At 60.0% G+C, this 26,168-nt stretch overlaps 1 protein-coding gene and 1 pseudogene across 1 annotated transcript in view; both read right to left on the bottom strand.

The window, feature by feature from the left end:
• Nucleotides 1-7,837, bottom strand: part of LOC119091046 (unconventional myosin-Ia-like) — a 42,513-nt pseudogene extending 34,676 nt beyond the window's left edge.
• Nucleotides 7,838-12,064: 4,227 nt separating this feature from the next.
• LOC119091045 (uncharacterized) overlaps nucleotides 12,065-26,168 on the bottom strand; it is a 31,320-nt gene continuing 17,216 nt past the window's right edge. The window contains exons 2-4 of the mRNA XM_037213765.1: nucleotides 15,285-16,278; nucleotides 14,575-14,678; nucleotides 12,065-12,084 (exon numbers count right to left, since the gene is read on the bottom strand). Coding sequence (XP_037069660.1) covers nucleotides 12,065-12,084; nucleotides 14,575-14,678; nucleotides 15,285-16,278 — 1,118 coding nt within the window. The remainder of the gene's footprint in view (nucleotides 12,085-14,574; nucleotides 14,679-15,284; nucleotides 16,279-26,168) is intronic.

Raw genomic sequence — 26,168 nt, 5'->3', positions numbered from 1 at the left:
ACACGCAGCTTGATGGACGACAGGCCACTCGTCTTGCCACCGAGACAGCCTCCCGTGTACCGTCCATCCCCGAAGAGACGGCGAATACCAATCATCTGCCCGTGTCAACACGCTGACAGCGTGGACACTCGGACTGCTCGGCTCGGCTAAGGATTCTTTGGTCGTAGGGAGCCGCGAACACGTTCCCATGTGCGCCCCCGTGATTGGTCGAACAGCCTCACTGACAAGACGACTAGCCGTTGCCATGATGTGTCTTCGGCTGTTCCGCACACAGACGCATTGCCCGGCACAGGTCCGGACCGGTCTTGGTCGTAGCGCACACGCAGCAGCGCGCCGCGACCCGGGGTGACTGACCAGAGGCCGACGCTCAGCTGCCGCGTGTCAGCAGGCTCCACCAGCGCCTGTGCCGGGTGCGTTGCGACATGTGAGGCGGTCGGGCGCGTGGGCCCCTGTCGTACCGGTCACGGCGGCGGCAGGCGAGCTCCCGTTGCGGAGCCGGCTCCGACGGCCGGCGCTCGCTCAGAGCTGGGTTGTTCCTGCGCCAGAGATGGGGCTCCGACGGCCGGCGCTCGCTCAGAGCTGGGTTGTTCCTGCGCCAGAGATGGGGCTCCGACGGCCAGCGCTCGCTCAGAGCTGGGTTGTTCCTGCGCCAGAGATGGGGCTCCGACGGCCGGCGCTCGGTCAGAGCTGGGCTGTTCTTGCGCCAGAGATGGGGCTCCGACGGCCGGTGCTCGGTCAGAGCTGGGCTGTTCCTGCGCCAGAGATGGGGCTCCGACGGCCGGCGCTCGGTCAGAGCTGGCTGTTCCTGCGCCAGAGATGGGGCTCCGACGGCCGGCCCCCGGTAAGAGCTGGGCTGTTCCTGCGCCAGAGATGGGGCTCCGACGGCCGGCGCTCGGTAAGAGCTGGGCTGTTCCTGCGCCAGAGATGGGGCTCCGACGGCCAGCCCTCGGTCAGAGCTGGGCTGTTCCTGTGCCAGAGATGGGGCTCCGACGGCCGGCCCTCGGTCAGAGCTGGGCTGTTCCTGCGCCAGAGCTGGTGCGGCGCCGTGACGGAGAAAGCTGGCTTCGACGCAGAGGGAGGCGGTCAAAGGCGATGGTTAAAATGCAGCAAGGGTAAGGGATTTTCCAGCGGCGATTTCGATTTTCCAAGGGTTTTCCAGCGGCGATTTCGCCCGAGTGTTCACCGAATGCGACACGGCCTTCAAGCGAGACGAAACGTGCGCCGACACGTTGGACCCATTCTTGTTGACAACAAAGCCGCAAAGCAACTTCGTGATTGTCGAAGCCCTGTCGATGGTAATGGGTTCTAGAGAAGTTGGCTTCACCGGCGCTGTACTGGGACAGGGTCTGCAGAGGCGCAGTGGACTGACAGAAGATAGCCGTAGATGCCAAGAGGTCTTACTCCGATCGGTCGTTTTGCCATCTTGCAATAGGCCCAACTGCTGTAGTTATTGTCAGTAGCGCCACCGTCGCCTTGCCCGGTCCACATCAAGCCCACATCTGGCCCACGTCTGGCCCTCGTCTGGATCACGTCTGGTTCACGTCTGATCCGCATTTGGCCCACATCGGTTCCCAAGAGGCCCACTTGCTCGCGCTCACCCCGGCCCCTCGCGACCCCACTGGCGCCCGCCCACGACGCACCCGGTGCCGGCGGCGCCGGTCCCACATCCTGGCGTTCAGTGACGCGGTGACGGCGCCGCGAGACACGACAGCGGCGCCGTCAGGGTCGGGGGCGTGGGAGCGCCGCCGTCAGTGTCATCGGCCGGCGCAGCTCCAGTGCTCGGCCGGTACCGCCGAACTAGGGCCCGTTCTCGATCACCGGTGCGCGCGCGCACGCACGGCGCCAACGTAGTGCGTGCAGTTATCGAACAGGTGGCGAAGGACCCAGCTGCAGTTTGCTCGCAACGGGGGGGGGGGGGGATTCATATAGCATGCAGTACTTGAACAGCGTGGCTGTGGGACTGAGTCTACGTCTGGAGCACAGTCAAGCGACGGGGTGTGCGACGGAGTATGTCGTTGGAGGCTGTATTTGTACCGAACTGGAAAGTTACTGCCTGGTGGGACTTTGTTTCGACCACCTGAAATATCTGTCATTGTTTGACATCTACAAAACGTAGCACTGCCTCGAATCTTCATCCCTAGCACGTCCTAAGTCACAAAAATCTGCTTCAAGCCACCACCGAGCCAAAGCTAGCCCCCGAAATCCCAGCGTATGCTCTCAACGTCAACCCGAGCCCCCGAAATCTCAGCATCTGCTCTCAACACCAGCCCGAATTCGCCCCGTCGGCTCGGCGCCCCCGTCATCACTGCCACGATCCGGACCTGCGGCCGGCCCGGCGGCGTAAGCCGGCCTATCTCGGCGCCGGCTGTCACACTTCCGCGCCATGAGACGCGGCGGCCCGGACAGGCCCACGGTACCGAACAGACCCGGGCGGCGGCGGCGGCGGCCGGTTCAGAGCTCTCCAGTGGCGGTGGCTCTCTGGCGGCGACCGACGGCGGCCGGTGTGGGACGGACTCGCCGACAGAGCGCTGCGTGGGAACCCAGACCTGCAAGCTGACCTGCGGCGCCGGACACGTGCGCTGGACGACGAGACACGTGCATACCGGTCGGTGCCGTTGATGTGCGTGCTGGTGGTATCGTCAACAGCCTCGCCATCCTCTCCTTTAGGAACATACTGCAAAACCTAGCTTCTGTTTGAGAAAGTGTTTGTACACATCAAGTAGCTTTGGCACGCGGTGTTGCCAATAGAAGACTCCCTCAAAAGACCGCAGAATAAACTTCGGGCCAGTAACAAAGACATTCAAAGCCTGAGGTGTGCGCGCCGTACAGCTCTGGCTATCTCTATGCCTGCCCATAATAAATTCAGTTCTACTGTGCACCATGGCCAGTGAGCGCACGACCACGAGTTTGCCACCTGTCACCGCGCCACATTTTCCAGGAACCACCAAAGCCGCCCACCGACACTGCAGGTCACCTTCAGCTGGCGGCGCCCGGGCCGCCTGAAAGGACAACACCCTGTTCTGCGGCCTTTTTCAGCGTCGAAAGGCCACTCAGCCGCCGCAGAACAGGTGGCTCTGGCCGTGAGAAGAACACGGGAGCTTACGGTGTCCAGCAGACAGGACCGGTGGCAGAGAGCCACGAAAAACTACAGCCCACTGGGATCTCACACTGTCGCCGGCTACCGAAACGGCGACCGCGGACAGGAGGAGGACCGTGGCGACTTAGCGTCAGTCTACAGGTGACACGGCAGCAGTCTGTACGGAGAGCTGTGCACGCTTAAGAAGGATTTTTAGCAGCTGATGGACCTTTAACGAGATGTTTTCAGATTTGTCCCATTACTTAGCGGCACGACCGGGCTCATCTGCCTTGAGTTACTTGTTCCATCGTGCTCCCACGGGAATGCACTATTGGTGTGGCACTAGAGCACTATTGGTGTTGCACTATAGCACTACTGGTGTTCAAACATGCCGAAGTTCAGCTTTGGTCGCTGTAGGCGTCTCTGGTTGTTGTCAAAAATCGCCTTAGACGCCTGAAGAATCACCAAGAACGCCTGAGAGAAAATGTGTGTGCTTAAATCGCGAGACTTATTCGTTCTCTGCATTCCATGGATGGGGTGTTTATGCTACCTTGCCTGTCATTCGAGAAATTTACCATGCATAGCTATTGGGCGAGCAAACCAGCCCGTGGAAATTACAGCTCCTCTGGGCGTGACTGTCAGTAACGCAGCCTACATTCTCTCAACGTCTTCGCTTCGCCTTACTGGCCTCACTGCCAGGCGTCGCCTCCCCTTGATTTCCGCGCTGCGGCCGCCGCTGCACCTGGGCCGGCCATACGCCACCGGGTCTGGTTGGGAGGGGGACCCAATCCGATTACACCGGACATCGATGACATTGTCAGGAGGATCTGATAGGAGGGACAAAGACGCGCCCCGGTCTCAGCACCGATTTTTCCACGAGGAGATTAAGTGATGCGCAAAGTTCTGCCGCCGGTCAGGAGGAGCGTTTGGTTCTGTTCGGACGCGGCCATCGGCGTCGCCCGCTGGGGGGCGGCCAGCAGCGGGATAATGCTTTGACGCCACGGACCGCACTCATAACTCGCCGGGGTTAACATGGAAGGTGTGGAGAAGGTGATCGGTTCAGATACTCGGCGTGGGAGCATGCTGCCCCTGCGCAGCGACGTAGACGGTTGGACTCTACCTCTTGAGCTAGCAATGACAGTTGGGGGCAATTATTTTACATTCCGATGTACCACGATGGTAACTGTTGGTGACTTTTGTGGTAACCAATGTAGTGGGAAGTTGTGTGTGCTATGGTGCATACGATGGCGGTGCTATTCCATGCAAGTTTGGCATAGTACATGCGTCCACGTTCTTCGCATCGCGTCTCAATATGACGCAGAGACCGAACAACGGCGCATCAGCTGTTAGTGCCCAGTAAAAGCACATGAAATGCAACTAATCGAATACATCAGGAATGCCGTACCGCAGGATAAAAGGATGCGCGCCGCTTCAGATGCGTTTCAGTAGCGAGATACCTAGGATGAAGGCTGGATGCGTTCCATTCAGACGGCGCGCCGTACCCGTGCGGTATCACCACGGCGGTACTAGCGGCACAACGGACTGCTTCGATTAACTCTCGCCAAGACAGGAAATGCCATCGAGCGCCGAAATTCCTTCTGCCGGGTCAGGGACAGCCAACGCTCTTCTGACGTCATAGCGGCATACACAAGCCGCTATCCTGACGTCACCACGGGACACAGAAGCGCCGGTCGCTGTGCACTAAGCGTGTGAAACGCCGAGCTAACGCACGAGAACGCCTTGCGGGGGATGAGCAGAAACGAACGAATTTCAGCTAGCCGGCGAGACTGGCGCCAGACTAAGCTGTTTCACCAGACTGGAACACATGCCACGCTGTCGCCCGCCGCGCTGAGCCCCCTCGTGGACCGGCTTCATTTACCAGACAACGGGACCTGTCAGCCACCGACCGACAACGTTCGTAGTGTCGTCACCCCTCTCAGGGGCTGGTGCGAGACGGTGACTGCTGTTTCAAGGAGTAGACGAACACCGATCAAAAACGACGAGAACACTGCCGATACTATGTTTATTGGTCATACTCATAATGGGCAAAGGAAACGGGCATTTACTTTTTTCTGAGCGCCATCGCACCACAGCCGATTTCAGCCCTCTCTCTCCTCTCCTCTCTCCTCTCCTCTCTCCCTCTCCCTCTCCCTCTCCCTCCCTCTCCCTCTCCCTCTCCCTCTCCTCTCCCTCTCCCTCTCCCCTCTCTCCCTCTCTCTCTCCTCTCTCCCTCTCTCCTCTCTCTCTCTCTCTCCTCTCTCTCTCTCCTCTCTCTCTCTCTCTCTCTCTCTCTCTCTCTCTCTCTCTCTCTCTCTCTCTCTCTCTCTCTCCCCTCCCTCCCGCGTCGTGCACGTTCCACCGCCACCTTCCGCCGCCGCCAGCGGGACCGCCGCAATCGCAGAAAACAACAGCGCCGCAGCGACCGAAGCCGTGGGAACGACCCCAATCAGATCCAATCGAACTCGGCTCAGCACCATTAATCTCCGGCCGGGCCGCTCGGGCTGTGCTGGCGCACGCGCGCGCGGGGGCGGCCCACCGTTTCTATTTGCGCCGGCCGCCGCCCGCGCCGCCGGCGAAGGTCCGGTGAAGGTCCGGCGAAGGTCCGGCGACGGCATCGGCTCGGGGCGCGGCACTGTTTGAACGGCGGCCGTCCTGGGGTCGGCGGTCGTCCGCTGCGGTGAAACCGGCCCGGGCGCCAGATTCGGGACGGGGCTCGCCGACGGCGGGGGATCGGCCGCGCATGCCGCCCGGAGACGCCCTCCTCGTGATCCGCCGCGCCGAAAGAAAGCACGACCACTTTCCGCGCGGCGAACTTCGCGGGTGGTGTCTCCTGACTCACAGCCTGACGCGGACGTGAGGTCGTCGCCAGCCGCAGCGACACCGCACCATGGCGTCAGCTTCGGTGATCGTGAATCGGACGGCGAGAGGGAACAGAGGAAACACGCACGTTCGACCCCGCATCTGCGCTTCGCCGCGATCACTCGGGGCGCCTCCCGGGGCGCCGCTGCCTCGCGCCCCCACACGTTTGACCCCTGCGCGCGCCTCTGACCGTGACCTGTAACCCTTGACCCGGTCCAGTGAACCGACCAAGGGCGCCGACGCGGCTGTGACCGACGCGGACCGGACTCCGGCGCGCGCCCGTGTCGCGCAATTAGCGCGCCTGCGATGAGCCGATAGTCCTGTCCCGGAGTCGGTCCGCGGCCCCAGCGGCTGCCCGTCCGGCAGCGGGCCGCGGACGGGCAGCAGGAAGAGGGAGGAGGAAGAGGAAAGAGGGGAGGAAGAGCACAGGGGGAGGGCAGGAGCAGGTAGAGGGAGGACGGGAGAGGAAAGAGCGACAGAAGGAGAAAAGAGTGTTAAAGACAGGGAGAGAAAGAACAGAGAGATGGTGTGTCAGATAAGGGAGGACAAAGTAAGAGCAAACGGGAGCAATGGCAGGATACCAAGCGGACGGAGCACGGAGGGAGCGGTGACAGAGCAGGACGCAGGGCAGGAACAGGGCGGGAAAGAGCGAGGGCAAAGCAGGCGCGGGGCGAGAGCGGCGGGAGCGGGAGCGGCCCGACCCCCAAGGCGCGTGGGCAGGCCGGCACCGAGGCCGGCAGCGGTTGACCCCGGCTGCGGAGGTCACGCGGGGCCGGCCGGTCGGAGACGGCGTGGTTGAGGTCACCAGCGCCGCGCCAGTCTCGCCTCGGCAAGAATGACAGCGTGACAGAGCGGTGGGATGACGAAACTGCGCACGGCTCGGAGGAGACGTTCTATGACGGAGCTGTGTGAGGGTTCGCTGGGGACGCGGCGTTCGGAAGGGACGGCCGTGAGGGGTCGGAGATTTGGTTGGAGGAGCGGGCGCAATGGTAATTTGTGGTTGCGGGAAACATGTCTGATGGGATTTGGGATTCCCTTGAGCAGGTAGTCACGGCAGAGCATGACACGCGACTAAAGCCATTGAGCAAAGTATCGGCGAGTGGAATCCGCACAAAACAGCTGATAATACTAAGCAGAAAGGAGGATATCATGCAATCGTGAATCAGCACAACCATGGCGCCCATTATCATTGGCCCACAGACCCAGCTACATCTCCGCTTCTCCGCAACCTGACCCCGTCAGCATCACCTTCATCACCCAGGCTCCACCCGTGTCTGACATCTGTCTGACGGCCCTCTGCCCGCGGTCTGCCACCGCCCGCTCTCCCGTTCTGCCACCTCCGCCGCCTGACCCGGCCGCGCGCTGCGCAGTACTCCCGTATTTGTCGGCAGCTGTCCGCGGGCGCGGCGCAGCACCGCCGGCCGGCAACATCCCGTCACGCTTCCGTCCAGCAGCGACGGCGATCCGCGGGTCCCCGCGGGCCCGCCAGTCCGTCATCCCGGCGGCCGGCGCCGGAGGCGGGAGCTCGGCCGCTCGCCTGGACGCCAGCCCGCTCAGAGGCTGCCGTCGACACCGGAACAAGCCAAGGCTAACCGGGCGCGCGGCGCCGGCGGCCGGCAGCGCCGCGCGTGCGGCTCACGGGGGGGGGGGGCGGGCCGATCGGGCACCCACCTTGCAGCTTGCGCTCCGTGTCCCAGAACTTCTGTAGCTCGGTGAAGTACTTATCCAGGATGAACACCTTGGAGAGGCCGAGTGTGGCCATGTTCGCGGACACAGCTCGCTCAGACGCGCCACGGACCGCGAGGGCGCGCGGCCGCCGCTCGCATCACGACGTCGGGCGGGCGGCGGCGATTTGGCACATTGACACGGCACGAACGCGACGACCCCAACGCGCTGCCGGCGGCCGGGCGCTAGCACTGGCGGCCGGTGCGCGCGGCAGTTGCGCACCGGCCGCTCCAGGTGGCAGCAGCGGCGCGCGCGCGCGAGCCGTCGTGATTGGTGGGGTGTCGCCGCTGGCGGTGCACCGATGAGGCGGCGCCGGATTCCGACGGACGGCGCGCTACGGACGGTAGAGGCGACGCCAGGTGGGCGTGTGGGACGGCAGAGGAGGAGTCAGCGAGATCACCAGGGGAGGCAGTGGTGTTGGGTGACGAAATTAGGGAACTGAGTCGACGCCGGGTGTTGCGGGAGGGGCAGAGGCGGCGTCAGCACCCAGTATTGGGGAAGCAAAGGCGTTGACAGGTGGGACAGTTGAGGGACGAACAGGCGGTATCAGACGAGAGCATTTAGGGGGACAGAGGCTCGGTACTCATAGTGCCTGCCCCTGGAGGGTGAGGGGGGGGGGGAGAGCAGAGGCGGTGTCGGTTTCGTAGTACAGGAGGGTGAGACGCGGCGTCGAAGGAGTAATTCCATACAGGTCATGCCGGCAGAAGTGACGTGGTGCTATTGTGTTGCCGTTGGTGTCGATATTTGGTGTGAAAACACTCAATTTGGTGTGATAATACGCCAACAGGTCTGATGCAGGTCACTTTGGCTTGCCACCGCTATTTTGCATGTATTCACGTAAGGTTCCATATCCCATTATCAGGGAGCTTGAATGCATCCCAGGGCGGTTTAAAAGCAAAAGTAAGTGAAGACAAGACGCCACTCCAATCATCGTTGAATGCCCAAGTTTTCGAAGCATTTTTGTGTTGCTTAAGGTTTCGCAGCGATTAAAAAAACGCGGAGCTCAATGCAAATCACGCTAACGGATTTTCATTCGGAGCCTTTCTATTCGAACGGGACATCATCACGGCCAGATTTGATACCCGACCTGCCAGCCAGCCAGCTGCCAGCCAGCTTCGGCCAGCTTCGATACCCTTTGTAGCATATTTCATTTATCCACAGAAAAACTATCGCTGTGCATTATAAGTGGTAAATCAATATTCCAAAACATGCATGCGTCAAGTGATCACGCATCATGTTATTTGGCATATTCGAGTGCATCGACTTGACATCAACGCACACCAGAGGACCTCCTATGTGGTTTCTCCAGTCGCAGCTCTTGTCTTAGAACGGAGGCAGACCATCCCACGTCTTCGGCTCGCGCTTCAAAACATCGCATTGTATTGTATAATATGGCATCATATCATATTGAATTGTATATTAAGGTCATCATATCATATGTTAGCCACACACGCTCGTGCTCCATGCTTGGCTCTGGGGACGTCGATTCCTATCAATAAGCAAACGACGCTGTTTACAAGTGCCGACACATTCTTGCAGCATTCACGCTCTTCAAAGTCAACTGATCTGTCGAGCCGGGCACGGAAAAACGAGCCCAAACATCAGTGGATAATTACGAGTGGAAGCCTTCGGGAGATAACATCCGGAATCTCCGAGCGGCAGCCGCCGCCGCGGCACCTGGCGGTCAGAAGCGCGCATCGATTCAAGCCAGGTGTTAATTCAAATTTTTTCACCGGACGAGTGATGTCCTTGAAGTTCGCTGGGGTCCAGCTGCCCGGTTCCGATTTCTCGCTGCAGCCGCGTGCCTTTTCGCAGGGCGGAACCGCCGCGTCCTTGACGGCGCAACTCCTGCAGCCCGAATTACTCGCAGGCGGAAAACACCTGTTGTTCGGAACGCGCTCTTAATTCTAATTGCATCACCTCGAGGCTGTGCAGCTCACCTCGCTGGTGATTACATCGCACACCGCCATTACTGCACGAGCTAACGTGAATACAGTGCCTTTTCAACACTGAAGTGCCTCTCAGGTGCCCGCCACGGATACCGCTGGAGGACGCTGAGAAAAGGTGGTGTGACAAAGCTACCGGGACATTACCTTCCGTGGGTGGGTGGGACCTTTCTCATGGCCACGAACGAGCCTGGCATTTCTCCAGACTGCGGCAGCTGTGGGGATTATGAGGCAGACCGGCAGTAACGATGGTGCCTAGCCGCGAGCGACTAGTGCTGCAGGAGTGCTGCAGGAGTGCTGCAGGAGTGCTGGAGGAATACCCCACAGACAGGGGAGCGTCGACATGGCGTTTATGCCGCATCAGAATACCGTCCCCAAGGGGAACTTTCCCCCAAAAGCAGTAAGAATGCTAAAAATCTGGCCACTTTGAGCGTTGTGAGAGCTTAGTGAGGCGCATCGTTCGTGTAACGTGGTTAGTTAGCTGGTAACCGTTCCCGCCCGCCGCCGTGAAACGTGCCAGTGTGACACAAGCCTGTGACAAAGTGTGACAGAGCCGGCCGTCACAAGGCCGGACGCCGGGCAGCCAGGAGGCGACGCGAGCAGTCGTAACGACCTTCCCACCCTCACCCCCCCCCCCCCCCCCCCCCCCCCCCGCCGCCGTGGGAGGGTGCGGGAGTGGTGGTCGGCTGAGCAACTAAACCGACTGAGAGACCTGCGTTCGAATCCCGAACGCTGCCACAATATTGCAAAAGAATCAGAGCGAAGACCGGCGCAAGGCACCGCGACTCTAATGGCCTCAGCAGTTAAACGCCTCGACAAACAACTCAAAACCATTATCAAAGCTCCGTCGGCACAAAGCGCCGGCTGGCGGCGGCGGAGCGGGGGTGAGCGTGAGGGGAAGGGGAGGGGGAAGGGAGTGAGGGAGGAGCAGCGCCCTCGGCGGCGCGCACCACTCATCGGTAGGCACTGGCCGACGAGGCAGGCCCGCGGCCTCGGAAGACGGACGGCACTCACAGGCGGCGCGGAGCGCGTGAGAGAGAGCGCGCCACTTTGCGGTCGCCGCAGTCCGCCAGCTCTGCCGCCGGCCAGACCACCAGGGACCGCGCGAATACGAGGACGTATAATGAGCTCCGCGGATTTCCAGCACAGCTGTCGACCGCTCCTACAGCTGTTGAACATCGTAAGGAGGTGAAGTTTTTGGGAGTTCGATTGAAGCGTGCTTCCATTAACGTCGTTAATGGGAAATGCAGAGCGGTTCTAAATCCGGGGTTTCGAATGGCTGGTATGGGTTACACAAATAGCGTCTTTGAGGTTCCGTATCCTCAGCCAACGCTGGCCTTAAGCCTCGAAGACCCACTCACCTCCGTGCTGTTTGCATGAAATGTCGAACAGTACAATAGCGGTGTGTGACACGCTGAGATGAGTAGTAGAGTGTGTGGACAATAGAGATCCTTTAGTCCAGCCTTTGCATGTGTGGCAAGCTTCATTCATAGAGAACTCTCAAACACGTGGTCTGGTCGCATTAAGGATGAAAAACTCCGTGCAAATGGCGTTTCTTCACCATGAGTCAGGACTCCATACTTGCTAAAAACATAAGGCGATGATTGCATCACCTTCAGCCATCATTAACACAGGACATCTGGCCATCTCCAAATAAGCAGCACCGTCCCCTGCCGTTGCCGCTGCGTGCTCCGCCCCTCATGTGCTCACTATTGTAGGTCTGCCCAGCCCTCCCGCTGCCTGGCAGGGCAGGCGACTCCTGCTCCACATTCCTCTGGCCCACGCAGCATGAAACGGAAGCCCTCGACCGGCCGCCTGGAATGCGCGGCCGCCGGGGTGGGGGTGGGGGGTGGGGGGCTGGTGTCGTCTCGTGTAGGACTGCACGGGGAGCCGCTCGTGCACCGCCGGTGCTCTCGGGCGCGCTGCGGCACCCTGCGATGCGACGCCGCCGCATACCTGGCGAGCAAGACGCCAGAGACAAGGTGCGGACGCTCGCCTGCTCGCCAGGCACGAGATAAGTAGTCAGGCATGAGGTGGGGAACGGGGGAGGGTCGGGCGGAAGGCAGTACGGCACTGCGGGGCCGTGGTCGGACGCCGGGCCGCTGCCATGTAAAGCAACAATGCCCGGCTCCTCACTGACACAATACTCACTGGAGGTTGCTGCTTCCTGCTTCTCGTATGGCGTTATAGTGACTGGTTACGCACAGATGCCTGTACTGCAAGGCGTAGCAGCTGTTGTGACGCACTCACATGCGGCAGCACACAGTGAAGCGTGTGGACGTTGTTTAACAATGGAAAACAGGGCCGTGAGTTTGCTGAAGGCGCACTGGTCGCTCCGGTGGGTTAGAACCCTCCCCTTCGTCCTCCCCCCCTCCCCCCCCCCTCCTCCGTGCCCTCCGCTCCCTGAGCCGCTCCCTCTGTTCCCCAGCCCTGCCCAGCGGATATAAACCACTCCAAACTAGTCCTGAGTGCAGGGGTCTACAAAGGAAACACGCGCCGGAGGGCACGTCAGCAGCCGTTAAAATAAGCCCGCCGTCCTGAGATCATTTACGAAGGCACGTAAGCGCGACACGCACCGGCCCTGCTCTGACTCACGCCGGTCCTCAGGAAAGGAAGTCAGGTGCGCAGCGCAATGGAAGATGCCCACAGATTGAGCCCCTCCGTCGTATGTCTGTTATTGGGAGACGCCGCCCCTGTCCACCCCTGCCCCCCCCCCCTTCACCCTGGTACACCCCTGACCACTCCTTTCCATCGTTACCCACCCCTGTCCACCCCTGTCCACCGCTGTCCACCGCAGTCCGCCGCTGTTCACTCCCGTCCAGAGCAGTCCCCCTCGGCTGGCACACCATGGCGTGCGGCTTCGTATTGACTGAAAAGACTGACACAAGTGACCAGCCAGCTGCGGGCAGCCGAATGGCAGACCTCGGCGAGCCCCTGACCGTGCCGGCTCCGGCAGCACGGCTGTCCCACCACCTGCCCTGCTCTCCTGCGATAATGACACTCCCCTACAGCGCCCGCCTAACGACGCCTCTGCTCCCGCCACCTGCCCTGCTCTCCTGCGATAACAACACTCCACTACAGCGCCCGTCTGACGACTCCTCTGCTCCCACCACTTGCCCTGCTCTCCTGCGATAACGAAACTCCACTACAGCGCCCGTCTGACGACGCCTCTGTTCCCACCACCTGCCCTGCTCTCCTGCGATAATGACACTCCCCCACAGCGCTCGTCTAACGACGCCTCTGCTCCCGCCACCTGCCCTGCTCTCCTGCGATAACGACACTCCACTACAGCGCCCGTCTGACGACTCCTCTGCTCCCACCACTTGCCCTGCTCTCCTGCGATAACGACACTCCACTAGAGCACCCGTCTGATGACGCTTCTACTCCCACCACTCTGCTGTGATAACGACCCCCCCCCCCTCCCCCCACAGCGCCCGTCTGACGACGCCTCTGCCTGGGCTATTTTTGTATGACCTGACCCCGCCTGACGCCGCCCTTCAGCAGCGTTAGACTGATTCGGTCACCGGGCACCCCGCCTCCCTGCTCCCCCGCACATCTCACCTGGCACCGCCTCTGTTTCGCGCGTAATTTACCTGGCACCGCCCCTGCTCGACCCTCGCCCTCTATGCAGATGACGTGCGTTGGCCGGCGCAGGTGTGCTGGCTGAATCCGCCGCCTCGCCGCCGGGCCACAGCCTTCAGAATGTCCACAAATTACAACCCAAGCGCGTAGTGGGGTAAGCTGAGCCCTCGAATGAAATATGGATGGGAGAGTCGGGGGTGGCTGCGTCCATTCAGCCAGGGACGATTGCATGGACGACGAGAGGTTGGCGACCGGCAGGTATCGCACGAGATACGCACGAGGACGTGGAAGTAGAGACGTGTGCTTGCTTGAGCAACGGTGATTCTGCAGCTGCCGATTACGACAATTTTCGCGTTGTCTCCCTTAAACCGTGTCTCAACTCGAACTGAAAACGTTTTCTCACCCCGGCAATTATCACCCTTGATTGTCTGTCGCCAGTTCAGAGCAAGGTCCGGCACAACATCGGTGCGGAGAGCGGCGTCGGAGATGAGGCCGCCATCGTAACGGCGATATCAAGATCGCATACCGCATAGCCTATGCTTATGCAGCAATCACAGCCTACCACCCGTCTAGATCACAGCTACCGGTTTCCAACGCAACGCCAGCCAGGGCCCGTCGTAATTATATCATCGCATCTTCAGGCAAGACAGGTCAGCATTTACTGCCATCTAGTGAGTAAGGAAAAGGATGGAAGTTGATATGTCTGGCGTAAAGACAGAGATACGCGATCATTTAGCGAATTCGATGCTTCGAAGATTTTTGTGCATTCTTCCCCGCACATTTTTGTCGTACTCAAATGATGCAGCCACTGTGCTACTGGATTTAATGTTCAGCTGTTTTGGCTGTAATGATAAATGCGCTGTATATATGAGTGTATCCTATGGAGGACTTTGGGGTATCTTTCATGTTGCCAACGCGGTATTTTTGCCCTTTCTTTTAGTCGTAACACCAAAATGAATGTTATTCCTTACGCATTCCAACTTCGTTTGATTCCTAGTCGGATTATAAGCTCAGATCCTGATTGGCCTCTGTCAGTCTCTCAAGCAGCGCTGCACCCGTGTAGCCTCGAGCCTTGTGTAGTACAGGGCTGGATATCGCTCTTGAGGGCTCACTGTCGGGCACTGCCGTATGTACTAAGAACATGTCTGGTCGCCAGATCCGGGCGACAGCCAACCCTGCATCTTTACCATTCACTCCCTCATGCACTTTACACTGGCTTACCTGTCATTGTGGAGCCGCTGGTAGATGACTAGCCCATTCGGTGAGGGTAAAGACTCCGCCGCTCCCCCGTCCCTTCAATTTAATGAGGCGCCACGGCCACGGGGTCCCGCGACGCAGCACCCTCCCGCTGACTAACGGCACGGACTGGACTCCTGACGGACTCACCTGAGTCGAATGACTCGTCGGAGCATGCCGAGCACTCGCAGGGCTCCAGCGACCCGGACCTCCTCCGTGTTCGCCGCAGCGGTCCGTGCTCCTCGACCCTGCTCCTGCCGACCACCGACTCAGTGTCAATGGGCACCAGCGGCCGACAGCGAGAGGACAATGATCAACAACACAGACCCACACCATGTCAGACGGCGAGCAAGACAGCCATCCGTGAGATGGCCGACGGCAGCTGCAGTGAGCAGCGGTCAGTGGGCACGGCTGAACAGAAGCGCGCTCCAAATCTGCTTATCTAATATCCATTCAAGTTAGCACTTGACCATCAAAACAAGCCCATGAGCTGATAGTTGAATCATGAGGATTGTTACTTTGCCTTTCCCCATCCACTTTTTCCTTAACCTCGATTCGGCTTCGTGTAAAGCCTGGAAGTATTGGGGGCGTAGCTGCCATCAACTGAGCTTCACAACGATTTACGCCGGTAAGTATCGACTCCGTTCGCCTGCTTGTGGTTTTGGCGAAGGTCATTCCCCACAGCCCAAACCCAGCCGCAGTCAGCGCCGGCTCACCTGGCAGGACTGCCGGCGTCGCACGGCTCGGCGCTGCGACTGCGCGCCTTGCGTCGCACGTAGCTCTCGTCCTTGACGCGCGTCTTCCAGCGGCCGGAGGTGGCGGCGGCGCGCCGCCGGGGGGGCGCGCCGTCGGCGGCAGACCGCCGAGGCATCGTGTCTCGGTCGGAGCTGTCCAGCCCACGCAGCTCCTCCTCCGTGTAGAAGTTGGTGTAGCTGCGGCGCAGGCAGGCGTAGCTCTCGGGCCGGCCGGGCTCCGCGGCCGCCGACCGCGGCGACGCGTCCGCCGAGCTCGACGTCACCTCGGCGCGGTGTGACGTCACACTCACGTGTGGCGTCACCTCGGAGAAGCGTGACGTCGACTCAATCTTTCGTGACGTCACCTCCACCGGGTGTGGCGTCACCTCAGGCGGCGGCCGGTACGCCGGGCACGGCGAGCGGACCATGACGCAGTAGCCAGTCTCCGCGCGGAGCTCGGGGTCGGCGGCCGGGATCCAGTTGTTGCACGCGTCACGCTCGGCCAGCTTGCGCGGCTGCGCGTACGGCGGCTCCCCCTCGCGACGCGCGCGCGCCGCTATCTCCTCGTCGATGTTGCGTTCGTTGTACGGCCCGTCGTTCATGCACAGCACGTGCACACCATTCACGTACACCTGTGTAGTGGCGCCCGAGTCCGAGTAGATAGCGCCACCATTGTGATTATAGATATCTTTGCCGTCATTAGTATAGGTGGCGCTAGGTCCGCGGTCATAGCTGTCGCCGCCGTGCCACGCGTCTTGCGGGGGGCCGATCCAGACCGCGTCCGGCGCGCAGTGCACGGTGCCGTTGACGGAGACCGGCCCGGAGCGCTGCACGTCCCCAACAGCCACCTTGACGGCCGCGTACCTGCCGCCGCCGCTGTCGGGTGGCAGCACCGTCGCGTGGTTGTCCCACTGGCCGCTGAGCGGCAGCACGGTGCGGCCGTCGGGCAGCCGGCGACCGGCGCGGCCCGGCGCCAGGTCGGCGGAGCGCGGCCGCGGCACTGTGTCGTAGAGGGCGCCCCGCTGGCCGCGGTACAGCCAGCCTGTCTTGAGGCCCTCGTCGCGCGTCTTGCCCCGCATCTTGCGGCGCAGACTGACGGTGCGCTGCAGGACCGACGACACTGGAACACGACAGCAGAGCGGCGTCAGGAGCGGCACAGCTGCTGGGGACGGCGGACGCTGAAGCGGCCCAGGCATGGCCTCACAACCTTGGCGACAGCAACGGGAAAGCGGGGGGACAGACACAGAGCGGTAGCAGAGAGCCAGGGAAGTCACCGAGGGTAACCGAGCAGCGGAGAACACCGAACAATATTGGGCGGTGTGGCGCACAAGGCAAAGACGGCCGTGAACACAGCGTGTTATATGACGGCGATCCGGGGCGGGAGTCGGACGAGCGCGTGTCACGCGGCAGGCACGGCTGAGCCGCACTGGACGGCAAACGGGCGGCACTCCAGCGGATGTGGCAAGCGTCTGGAAGCTGACTGTGAGCCCGCTCCGGGCTCTAACAAGGGGCATGGGTATACCAGGAGAGGCATCAGCCAGTGAAGGCGAGACGGCATGTTGAAGCGACCTAGGAATAAAGGAACTGTTCACGACCGAAGTTATGGAGAACGCGACTGCAGAACAATACAAAAGACGTTATCATATTGCAGGTACATGGTGAGCATTTGGCGTCTTTCCAATTTATAAATCAACTCATGACTGCAGGCGTGTAATCGCCAGACACGATGCGGCTTAGGGCTACACAGTGAAGGGCCACTAAAGCCATTCATTCCCATCCCAAGTGAAAATGAATCAGGGGATTTTAAGGCCATCAAATTTTATGTATGGAGCTATAACTTGCTCTATCAAACTGATGCACCCCGAAGTACCAATTATGGTAATTATATAATTGCAAGCGAATGCCATGAAAGTATGAAACAGATGGAGACATACGTTTTAATAGTTATTTGGTCAAGGATTCGTGGCACGTAACCCACAAAAGCTGTTCGTATTTCACGAACAGAATTGGCGTCCATACTGGCACGTACGTGCCTGCCAAAGCCCAAATAATAATTTGCTTGGAACCGAAGAAATAGATTGCACAACCGACATTAAAACCTCCCTGAAATAATCAGACTGCGCAGACGTTGCCGCCTGGAATAAATGACAACGCTTTCCAAACCAACAACAAAACAATATTTTGAAGGGCGTGAATTTGGAGACAGGAAACGAAGCCTGATACCCAGGTCCTGCTCTATGGCATTCCATCAGCAGCGTGCGCACCCGCGTACGCAAATAAGCCACTAACAAATGACGCAGTGGAGACGTGCTGACGACCAAGCGCCTTGCATCACGCAATGCCGCGCTTAAGTCACGAGAAGTGGGGCGCTCGCGCGCGCGCGCGTCTCATCAGTCAAAGGTCGCGCATCCGGACTGCATCGCGAACAATGGGAGAACATTTGGGCAGATGCGGGGTGTAAGGCGGCACCATCCATCAGGCAGACGAGATGCCCACGAACGTCCACCGAACAGAGCTTCCAACATCGCAGGTGACCCACCAGGCGCCATCAACTGTCTGACCAGAGCGCGCCAACGCGGACACGAGCGTCCCACGCACTCGGCGCACAGGAACTCCAAACTGCTCTGCCGTTGTAGACAAGCCATCGTCGAACTCTCTGGCTCGCTCGGCGGCGGCAGCTGCAACCGCAGGCGAAACCCACGGCGCCAGCCCAGTCCGACCGGGCGTCATTACCGCGGCGCTTTCGCGCGCGCGCGCGCGCTCTCAATGCGTTCCGCGAATGAAACGGTGTCAGCCGCGCCGGCACGCGCTTTATGGCGCGTCACTGGCGCTAGATTTGTCTGATGCGGCCCCCTGACCGGCCGGCTGGGGCCAGGAAGACTGGCGCAGCTGGCGCGCGCGTCACGTGACCTGCCGCCGGCAGCGGTCATCACTGCACCCGCTCATTCCCCGCTCAAGCGGCAGAGGAGACGCCACTGCCGTCGGCTGCTGCCCTTTGATGCCCGGCCGCACGTGCTCAGCTGCTGATGGCGCCCACGTCCGGTCGGTTAGAGCCGGATAGCGTGTTGACGGCGGCGACCGCCAGCGAACTAACCGCGCCGCCGCGACTGCTGCCGCCCCTGGGGCGCAGCGCCAGGAGGAGGGAGGGTGCACGGGCGTGGGGCGGGGGGGGGGGGGGGCGGAGGCGGCGACAGACTGCAGTCGCGCATGTGTGCGCCGCGGGCAGGCCAGCGCCGCTTCCTGCCATTGTGACCGGGCAGCCACCGTCCCAACCCGGCCGGCGCGACGGCTGTATGGCGGGGCGGCCGACCTGCCGCCGAGAGGGCCAGCTGACGCCGCCGCCACCGGCCCGACCGCGCCCACGTGCCAGCGAGCTGCCACCGCCGCGCTGACACACGCCAGCCTGCGGCCAGACGTCCGGCGGTCACAACAGTGCGAACGTTTCGTTTGCTCGCCAGCTGTCGGCTTACAGTTGAAGTGCGCCATGGCGCTGCGGTGGCGGCGTGGATTGCGCAGTCGCGCGGCTGCGTGGCGCTCGGCCGGGCAGCGCACTGGGCTGGGTGTGCCGGCGGCGTGGAGCGGCGCTTGGACGAAGTGGCGCGGGTTCTGCTGCGGCACGGACGCCAGCCGGCCTGGCAACTATGAGCACCGAAAACAGGCCCCAGGAACAAGACAACTGATCAAGATACCCAACATTTTGCAGGACCGACCGTCGCCATGTCCTTCAAAGTGCTGGTGCAGGCTGATGCAGGCCTGGCAACTATGAATGGAATAGCATGCACTGACTGGTGCATGTCTGAAGTTTCTGATGCTAGCAAAGTCAGTTGGGAACACATCTGCGCTCGTAGTGCGTTCAGTAAGATGTGCGTGCATGACCCTGTGTGCATTGTGGGTAAGAAGTCAACTAGACAACACATGACAGCTGGCGACGAGGAGTACCCCGCACCGCACCAGTTTTGCGGGGTGCTCCACCGGTTAAAATCAGGCGTGAGCGTGCCTTTCCACACGCGCATGACCCTCACTATCTCTGCTGTTATACCTCAGAATTCGAAGCCATGAATCCACTCCTGCAGCACCGCAGCGCTCCCCGACGAGACGTGTGCATGTCTGGTGTGAGGCTGGCGATGCTCGCGGCGTCCGGCGCGATGCGGGTCATACGGGAGCGGAGAATGCATAGGGGACAGGGTACGAACAGCTGTGGTAAAAGCCCTGGCCCAGGCTGTTCTCAAACATCAAGTCCAGCCATTATTCTACTCGGAGTCAATGTTTAGGGTCATAGTATGGTGATATCGGCCACCAAAGTGCCGTATTCATAAATGCAGATAATGAGTAGCCAAGAATGCCCCCAAGGCGTCAACGATACGCTTGTAACGTTGAATTTCGGGGCCAAAGGTTAACCAATTTTTCAGCAGTGCATAATTTTATGACGTTACGGGACTATTCTGTTTGGCTTCGGGCAAATCGCATTGCCTGAGCTAAGCATTATGCACGCACGGACAGAAGAACAGCAAACACAACAAATTACCAAAGGCAAGGAAACAAAAGCAGCCATTCAAGAGCCCGAGTCCAAATTAGACCACAGCGAACTCATCTATATACGGTAATTTGTAAGCGGAACGCGCGCTCTTAAACGATCACATTACCTGCTGAACATTAACAGTACCGGTCACAAATCTCCTCATTAACAAAACTACCGTCTTGATGCCGTATCCCGGCCTTTGAAGCGTTCGCAATCTAAAGCGTTCACAAACTAAAGCAGGTCACCACGGTAACACCGCCGCGGTCACGTCTGGCGTCGCCACTTCGCTGTGACAGAGGAGGCATTCTTCGCCGGGCCCGAGCGTCCCAGCGCCGGCCAATTGGTCAATTATGGGCTCTGTTTTCACGCGGCCTATAAAACAATGCAGGACACTAGGCAAATGAGGACGGGAAAGCCAGGCGCGCCGGCCCGACCGCGGCCATTATCTGGTGTTGGTCCGGCTTCTGGAGGGCGACGCAAAAACAGTAATAACCCGATAGCCGGAGGTATGCGACCTTGCTCTGTGGACTGAGCTCTGCACAGCCGCCGATGGTCGGCTCTGGTGTGTGTTTAAGTGGCGGGGGCTTGGCGTGCCGAGCGAGCCTTTGTTCCGAGAGGAAACACACAGGAGAAGGTGGGCCGAGTTTGAGAGGGATAGCGAGAAACGAGAGCACGCGCAGGAGAGACAGCAAGGGAGGAGGAGAGGAAAGTTCTGGACACGGCTTAAAGAAAGGAGGCTAGGCTTGTACAAACGAGCGACACACACGGAAATGGCAACAGCATGTTCATTTTTGGGTAGTAAATGATTCCGCGGTCCCAACCTTTCCCACCATAATGTACCGTATGCAAGTCAATTACGTATTCAGACAATATGCCATCGGCAGCGAGACAACGGTGCACCGGTTTCTATTTCCACATCAACCCATCGTAAAGATCGTCCGATTTTGCCAGCACCACTAAACGGCGCATTGTTTGGAACGACGTAGCAGTTAGCGGCGTCTATCATTCAATCACACGACATAGGGCACCTCCGTTCGGGAGAACCAGCCAGGCGCGGCCCACATCGCTGGATCACCGCCCAGTATCGGAGTCGAACATCGATAGGTCGTTACCCCGTGACCTCTGGCATTGGCCGGGTCACCGGGGTCACCCGATAGCCGGTAAGTCGACCCACCCACTGCGCGGATGGAGACAGTCCACGCGCAGCGCCCAGCGAACCACGCTTTCTAATGGTCACGATAATTAGACAGGTCTCGTATAAATCGAGGGGCAGGAAACCGATCTTGGCTGCGTCGAGCGAACACAACAGTGCGAGTTGGTGTGGAGGTGGGGCGGCACGCACCGGGGGGGGGGCGACAGTCGCGTCTTTGTTGATTCCGTTCTGAAAGCCGAACTGGACTGATGTCTGTCAGAACACCGCAGTGCGCTGGCAACGCGGGCTCGTGTCGGAGCCAAGTCAAACCAACCCATTCTTCACGGGACAATGCGCCACAGAATCGCTCTAAACACGCAGAACAAAGTGGGGGACAATGCAGTTCAAATAACATCGCAGCACGTGGGATACACAACTTCCCCTCTTTTGGCATGCGAAGTGGGGTCAATCCAGCTCAAGCCCCACAACGGCAGGTATGCAATGCATCGCCGAGAGTTAAACAGGTGGGAGGGGACGGCCGGGGTCAGGCGTCATCGTCTGATTTGAGAGGAGGACAAGCATGCCCGGAGAGCACGCCATCCATCACGACCCTGATAATGTGACAGTCACTTTCCAAACAGTGCGCGCCGTCGAGAGCTTGGAACTTCCGTTCAGGCAGCCGCACATTTCTACAAAGGAAAGAAGAGCGAGAAAACAAACTGCGAATGGGGAATATTATCGAGGGCGAAGTAGAAAAAGAAGCGGAGAGGAAGACAGCGGGGAAGCGAAAGAGAGGGAGAGAGATAGTTCGCTCCTTTTAATGGCTGCTTCTCGTCGGCGCATATCCTCGCCTATTTAGAAAGGTTGACACTCGTGAAAACCTAAGTGCATTTTGTTCAATGTAAGTCTAAACATTTTACTCTAAAACGTGTCCTTCCAACCAAACAGGTGCATAACAGCGGGAGTGTTGCCCTGTTTATGTTCGTACATCTGTCTAGTGCTGCAACGCCGTGGAATGACACCTAACGAAATTGCCGTGGAATGACACCTAACGAAATTGCCGTGGAATGAAACCTAACGCACTCCAATGCGTGATGTGTCTTCAAATCTCCGAATTAGCATCCACACAGCATCCGAGAGCTTGCAAAAATGTGTAACATATAAAGCGTACGGAGCGAATCTTCAATAGAGATGTCTCATGAATCTGGAGAGCATGTTGCAACCTTTTACGCATTCGCCTACATGTTTCACCACGCAAGTCGCCAGCCTGCCGATACAAGCGAATCTGAACAACGTAAGCTTCCATTTCACTGCGCAGTACTGTTCAAATACGAAACAAACATTGGAGACGGTCGTCCCAAGCAGTCCTCAGCGGGCGTAAGCGGGCGGGGGGCCCATCAGCTGGCTCACCACGGGCCGTGGGCGGGCCCGGCTCCAGCCCAGGCAGGGACGGCCGGTCTGGATGAGTGTAGATACGGCGGCGCAGTCGTGTTTCCTTTGACGGAGGGCCGCGCTAAACACGCCCAATTAGCCCCGGACGGCGGCCGGCTGCACGCCACGCCACGCCGCAGGCTCGCCGACGCACCGGGAGGACGGGGAGCGCTGGCCGGTGGGGCGCAGTCAATGTGAGGAGGCCACAGCCCATCTCCCCTCCCCCCGCCCCTGCCCCAGCGCAGGCTCGCCGACGGACCGTGAGGACGAGCGCTGGCTGGCGGGGCGTGGTTGGCGGGAGGGACCATAGTCCCCCCCTCCCCCTCCCCCCCCCCCTGCCCAGGCGGGGGCGGCAGCAGCCATCCTGCTGTTTTGATGGTTTGTGTCCCGAGCAGTGCGTTCGGGTGCTCACATCAATCTTTTCCACATTTCATCTTTTCCTAAGGGCGTTTTTCGCCTCCACCGTGCTAGTGAGAAGAGGCCCCAAGGACATAAGAGAACGAGGCTTACTGGAGCCACAAAAAGAACGGCCGGATCACGTCGCCGGGTCAGAACACATTCGTCAGTGGGGACCGTGGGAGGATGCAAAAACAGATATTGCGTATCTTAGGACCACACGTTCGCATTGTAAAAGAGCTGCTGATTCATAACTTAAAGGTTGCCAGGTTGTTGTTAATTAGCGTTTCTGGGCGCGCCGAAAACAAGTTGCCAGGGTATATCATAACGATCAATATTATTATCGCCATCGACGTCTCAGATGGATCAATTCGTGTTATTGTAACGGCTGTAGAAAGTGAACGGTATATTCACGACAATGTTCACGCAAAAGATCATTTTCTTCAGTGACCAAAGTTTTTAGCTGAAAGGAAAGGGAGTGCAAAATGCAATGATGAAGGACGACAATATGACGGTCCTTATTTGCCTGCTACCAGCCAGGTCCTTCCCCCGAATCCGGGGCCCCAATCTTCCACCGGTGGCATGCACATGAATTGACCTCAGCTTCGGATCGCCGCCATAAAGCAGGGTCAGATAACCGTGTTTACGGACCAGAATCGATACAAATCACAGCCTGCACGCGCTGAACCACCATCAGCCAGCGGCACCCTCGGCGACCATCAGCCAGCGGTACCATCTCTGCGACATCAATTACCTCCCGCGGTACCCTCGGCGACCATCAGGCAGCCGACCTCAGCGACCATCAGCCAGCGGTACCACCTCGGCGACCATCAGCCAGCCGGTACCCTCAGCGGACCATCAGGGCAGCGGTACCCTCGGCGACCATTCATCCAGCGGTACCCCCTCAGGCACGACCATCAGGCAGCGGTACCCTCGGCGGACCATCAGCCACGCGGTACCCTCAGCGATCCAATCAGGCAGCGCCTCGGTGACCATCAGCCAGCGGTACCCTCGCGATCACCAGCCGGCCGGCGGGTAATACCAAGCCTCTGTCCAAGAGACCATTTATATGACGACGACAGTTAAAAAGCTTGCGAGGTGCGCTACCCAGCGCTCGAGGCGCCGCCAGGGTGAAACCCGAGCGCAGACGGCTATTCCACCGCGCTCGGAGCGGCTGCATTTCTAGAACGCCCGCGGACGGCGGACCGCCGTCCAATCAGGCCGACTCTGTCCGTTGCCATGCCAACTAGCGGGCAGCGGCGCGCTTCACTGGCCGACAGCTGCACCAGGCTCTGGCGCTCCGCCGTGCGACGCTGTGACGACTCCGACGGACACCAACGCGACGTGGGTTCAGAGGTCCCGTCGGCAATTTGTAATCCATCATGTGACGGCGATGTGCTGCTGTGATTAGGCGCGATAATTTGATTACATAAACAATAAGGCCGCTTTTAGAGCATCGACACGGCGGCGAGCGGCGCTACGTAACGGGCCGGAGAGCGGCGCCTGCGTATATTCAGAGCCGGCGCCGTCCCCGCCCGCCACGCGACCGAGGGTGGGAGAGGGGGCGGGCCGTGGGAGCGGACAGCTGACAGCGGCGGGGCGAGGTCACGTGACAACCTTGTCACGGACGTCACGCAGTCGAGTGCTGACGCCATCTGCGCTTAAGTCGTCCCTGCACCACTGGATGTTCGTTCCACCCTCGCATTTGGTTTTTGCCGGCAGCATAGCGGCATGAAATGAGTGAGCAATATAGTTTACGCAGATAACACAGGTACCTTATTTGTGGAAGTATGCAACGCAAGTTACAAATACCTGATGCGTGAGTTTGCCATCGCGAGAGACACCGGCACTAAAGCCAATCTACAGTGCACAAACTGGCGCCATTCAAAGTTGACGACAGCAGACCGTGTTATCTCTGCAAGCGATAGATGCTCCATTTCCAGTCGCCGAGGAAATCGCTTCAAAGCTCAGTCCTTGCGCCATGTGGGACCGAAACCAAGGTCTTCCAGCGGAGCCTCCACGGCTGACACGGCCAGTCCTCCGGCGACGGCTTCGGAATCAGGCTTTCTTATCGTGATAGTCCCCGGTGTGCCCATTCGCTGAGGTCCTAGGCTGCCGGCTACGAGCATACGCCGCAGACTGCCGCAGGCTTCCTGCGGCCGGAAGCTCTGACGTGCTCTTCGCTTTTTACCTACGATCTCTAATGAAGCGCTCACTGAGACCCCATTCCGCCCCACGCCCCACCCCCACCAGCTCATTGTCACATACTTAACCACGGACTTTCCGACAGCCTGGACCCAAACTTTCGCACGCCCTATACCACAGGATTTACTACGGCCCTTTCCTATGGTGATGTACTCGGGCTGCATCCAAGCCGGATCTGGCTATATCTAGATCTAGCTGTTGGAGAATATGCCTGGTTCAGAAGCATCCACAGACTACATCACAGCCTTTAACAAAGCGCTCGCCAAACCCATGACCCACAGGACTAACCACCGCAACGCTCAGCCCCAGCCCTAACCCCCATACCCAACACACGGCCCTCGCCCAAAGCCCTAACCCGCAGACCTAGCCCGCAGCACTCTCCCCACCCCTAGCCTCCAGCCCTGGCCCCCAGCCCTCCTCCAGCCCTAATCCGCAGCCGACCGCTCCAGTGACCGCTGAGCTGCGCGCGAGCCTCCGTGCCGGGGCGGCTCTCACCGCCTCACCTCGCCGCGCCTGGACGGCTCTCACCGCCTCAGCTCGCCGATGGTGGGACGGCTCTCACCGCCGCAGCTCGCCGACGGTGGGAGAGGAAGCGCCCCGGCCGCGGCGCGCCAGATTAAGGCGCATTCAGATTTCGGCGCCGTCGAAACCATGCGTCCGTAATAAGCGAGCCGCGGCGCGATCACCATTTTCCGAGGCCACGAAAGCACCGTCGGCCGCCGCAGCCGGCGGCCCGCCGGACTCGGCGCTCGGGCAAAAAGTCGCGTCGCCCGCAACAAAGGCCCATCGGGGGGCGCCGGCGGCGGTGGCGGCGCCGCTTCCGCCACCGACCGACCCGCGGCGTTGACCCGTCCGCTGACCCACTGTTGACCCTTCCAGTGACCCAGCCGGGCGCCGTGCGTAACTGTTGACCCCAGGTCACGGCCGGTCGCGCGGCGCAGCCCACGCGCCGGCCCGGCCGCCGCGTTGGATATTCATGGATGGCGGCAGGCCGGCTGAGGGCGGCGCCGGCCTGCCCGCGCAGGTTCACATGGGTAGGAGACCAGCCTTCGCCGCCGTCTGCATAAAATGGAGGGCACGCGCGCTGGCCGCGCACACAAACAAGAGCAGGCGGGATGGACGGCTTGGCGGCCGGGTCGTCGACGGGTTGACACGGCGAGGCCATTCAGATTCGGAAACAGGAAGGCGCGGCGGGAGCGGCTGGGAAGATTTGCTCGGCGTGGATAATTCAAGCCTGGCTGGAGGCTGTAGTATTCGTATCGTGGTCTTTCGCGGGTTTTAAACCTGGAGCTTTGGGGAAAACGAGCCCGACTTTATCGGATCTTCC

The sequence above is a fragment of the Pollicipes pollicipes genome, unplaced genomic scaffold (genome assembly GCF_011947565.3).
Source record: "Pollicipes pollicipes isolate AB1234 unplaced genomic scaffold, Ppol_2.1 Scaffold_3216;HRSCAF=3773_pilon_pilon_pilon, whole genome shotgun sequence".
Lineage (NCBI taxonomy): Eukaryota > Metazoa > Arthropoda > Thecostraca > Pollicipedomorpha > Pollicipedidae > Pollicipes > Pollicipes pollicipes.
This window is presented reverse-complemented; position numbering and strand designations above follow the sequence as displayed.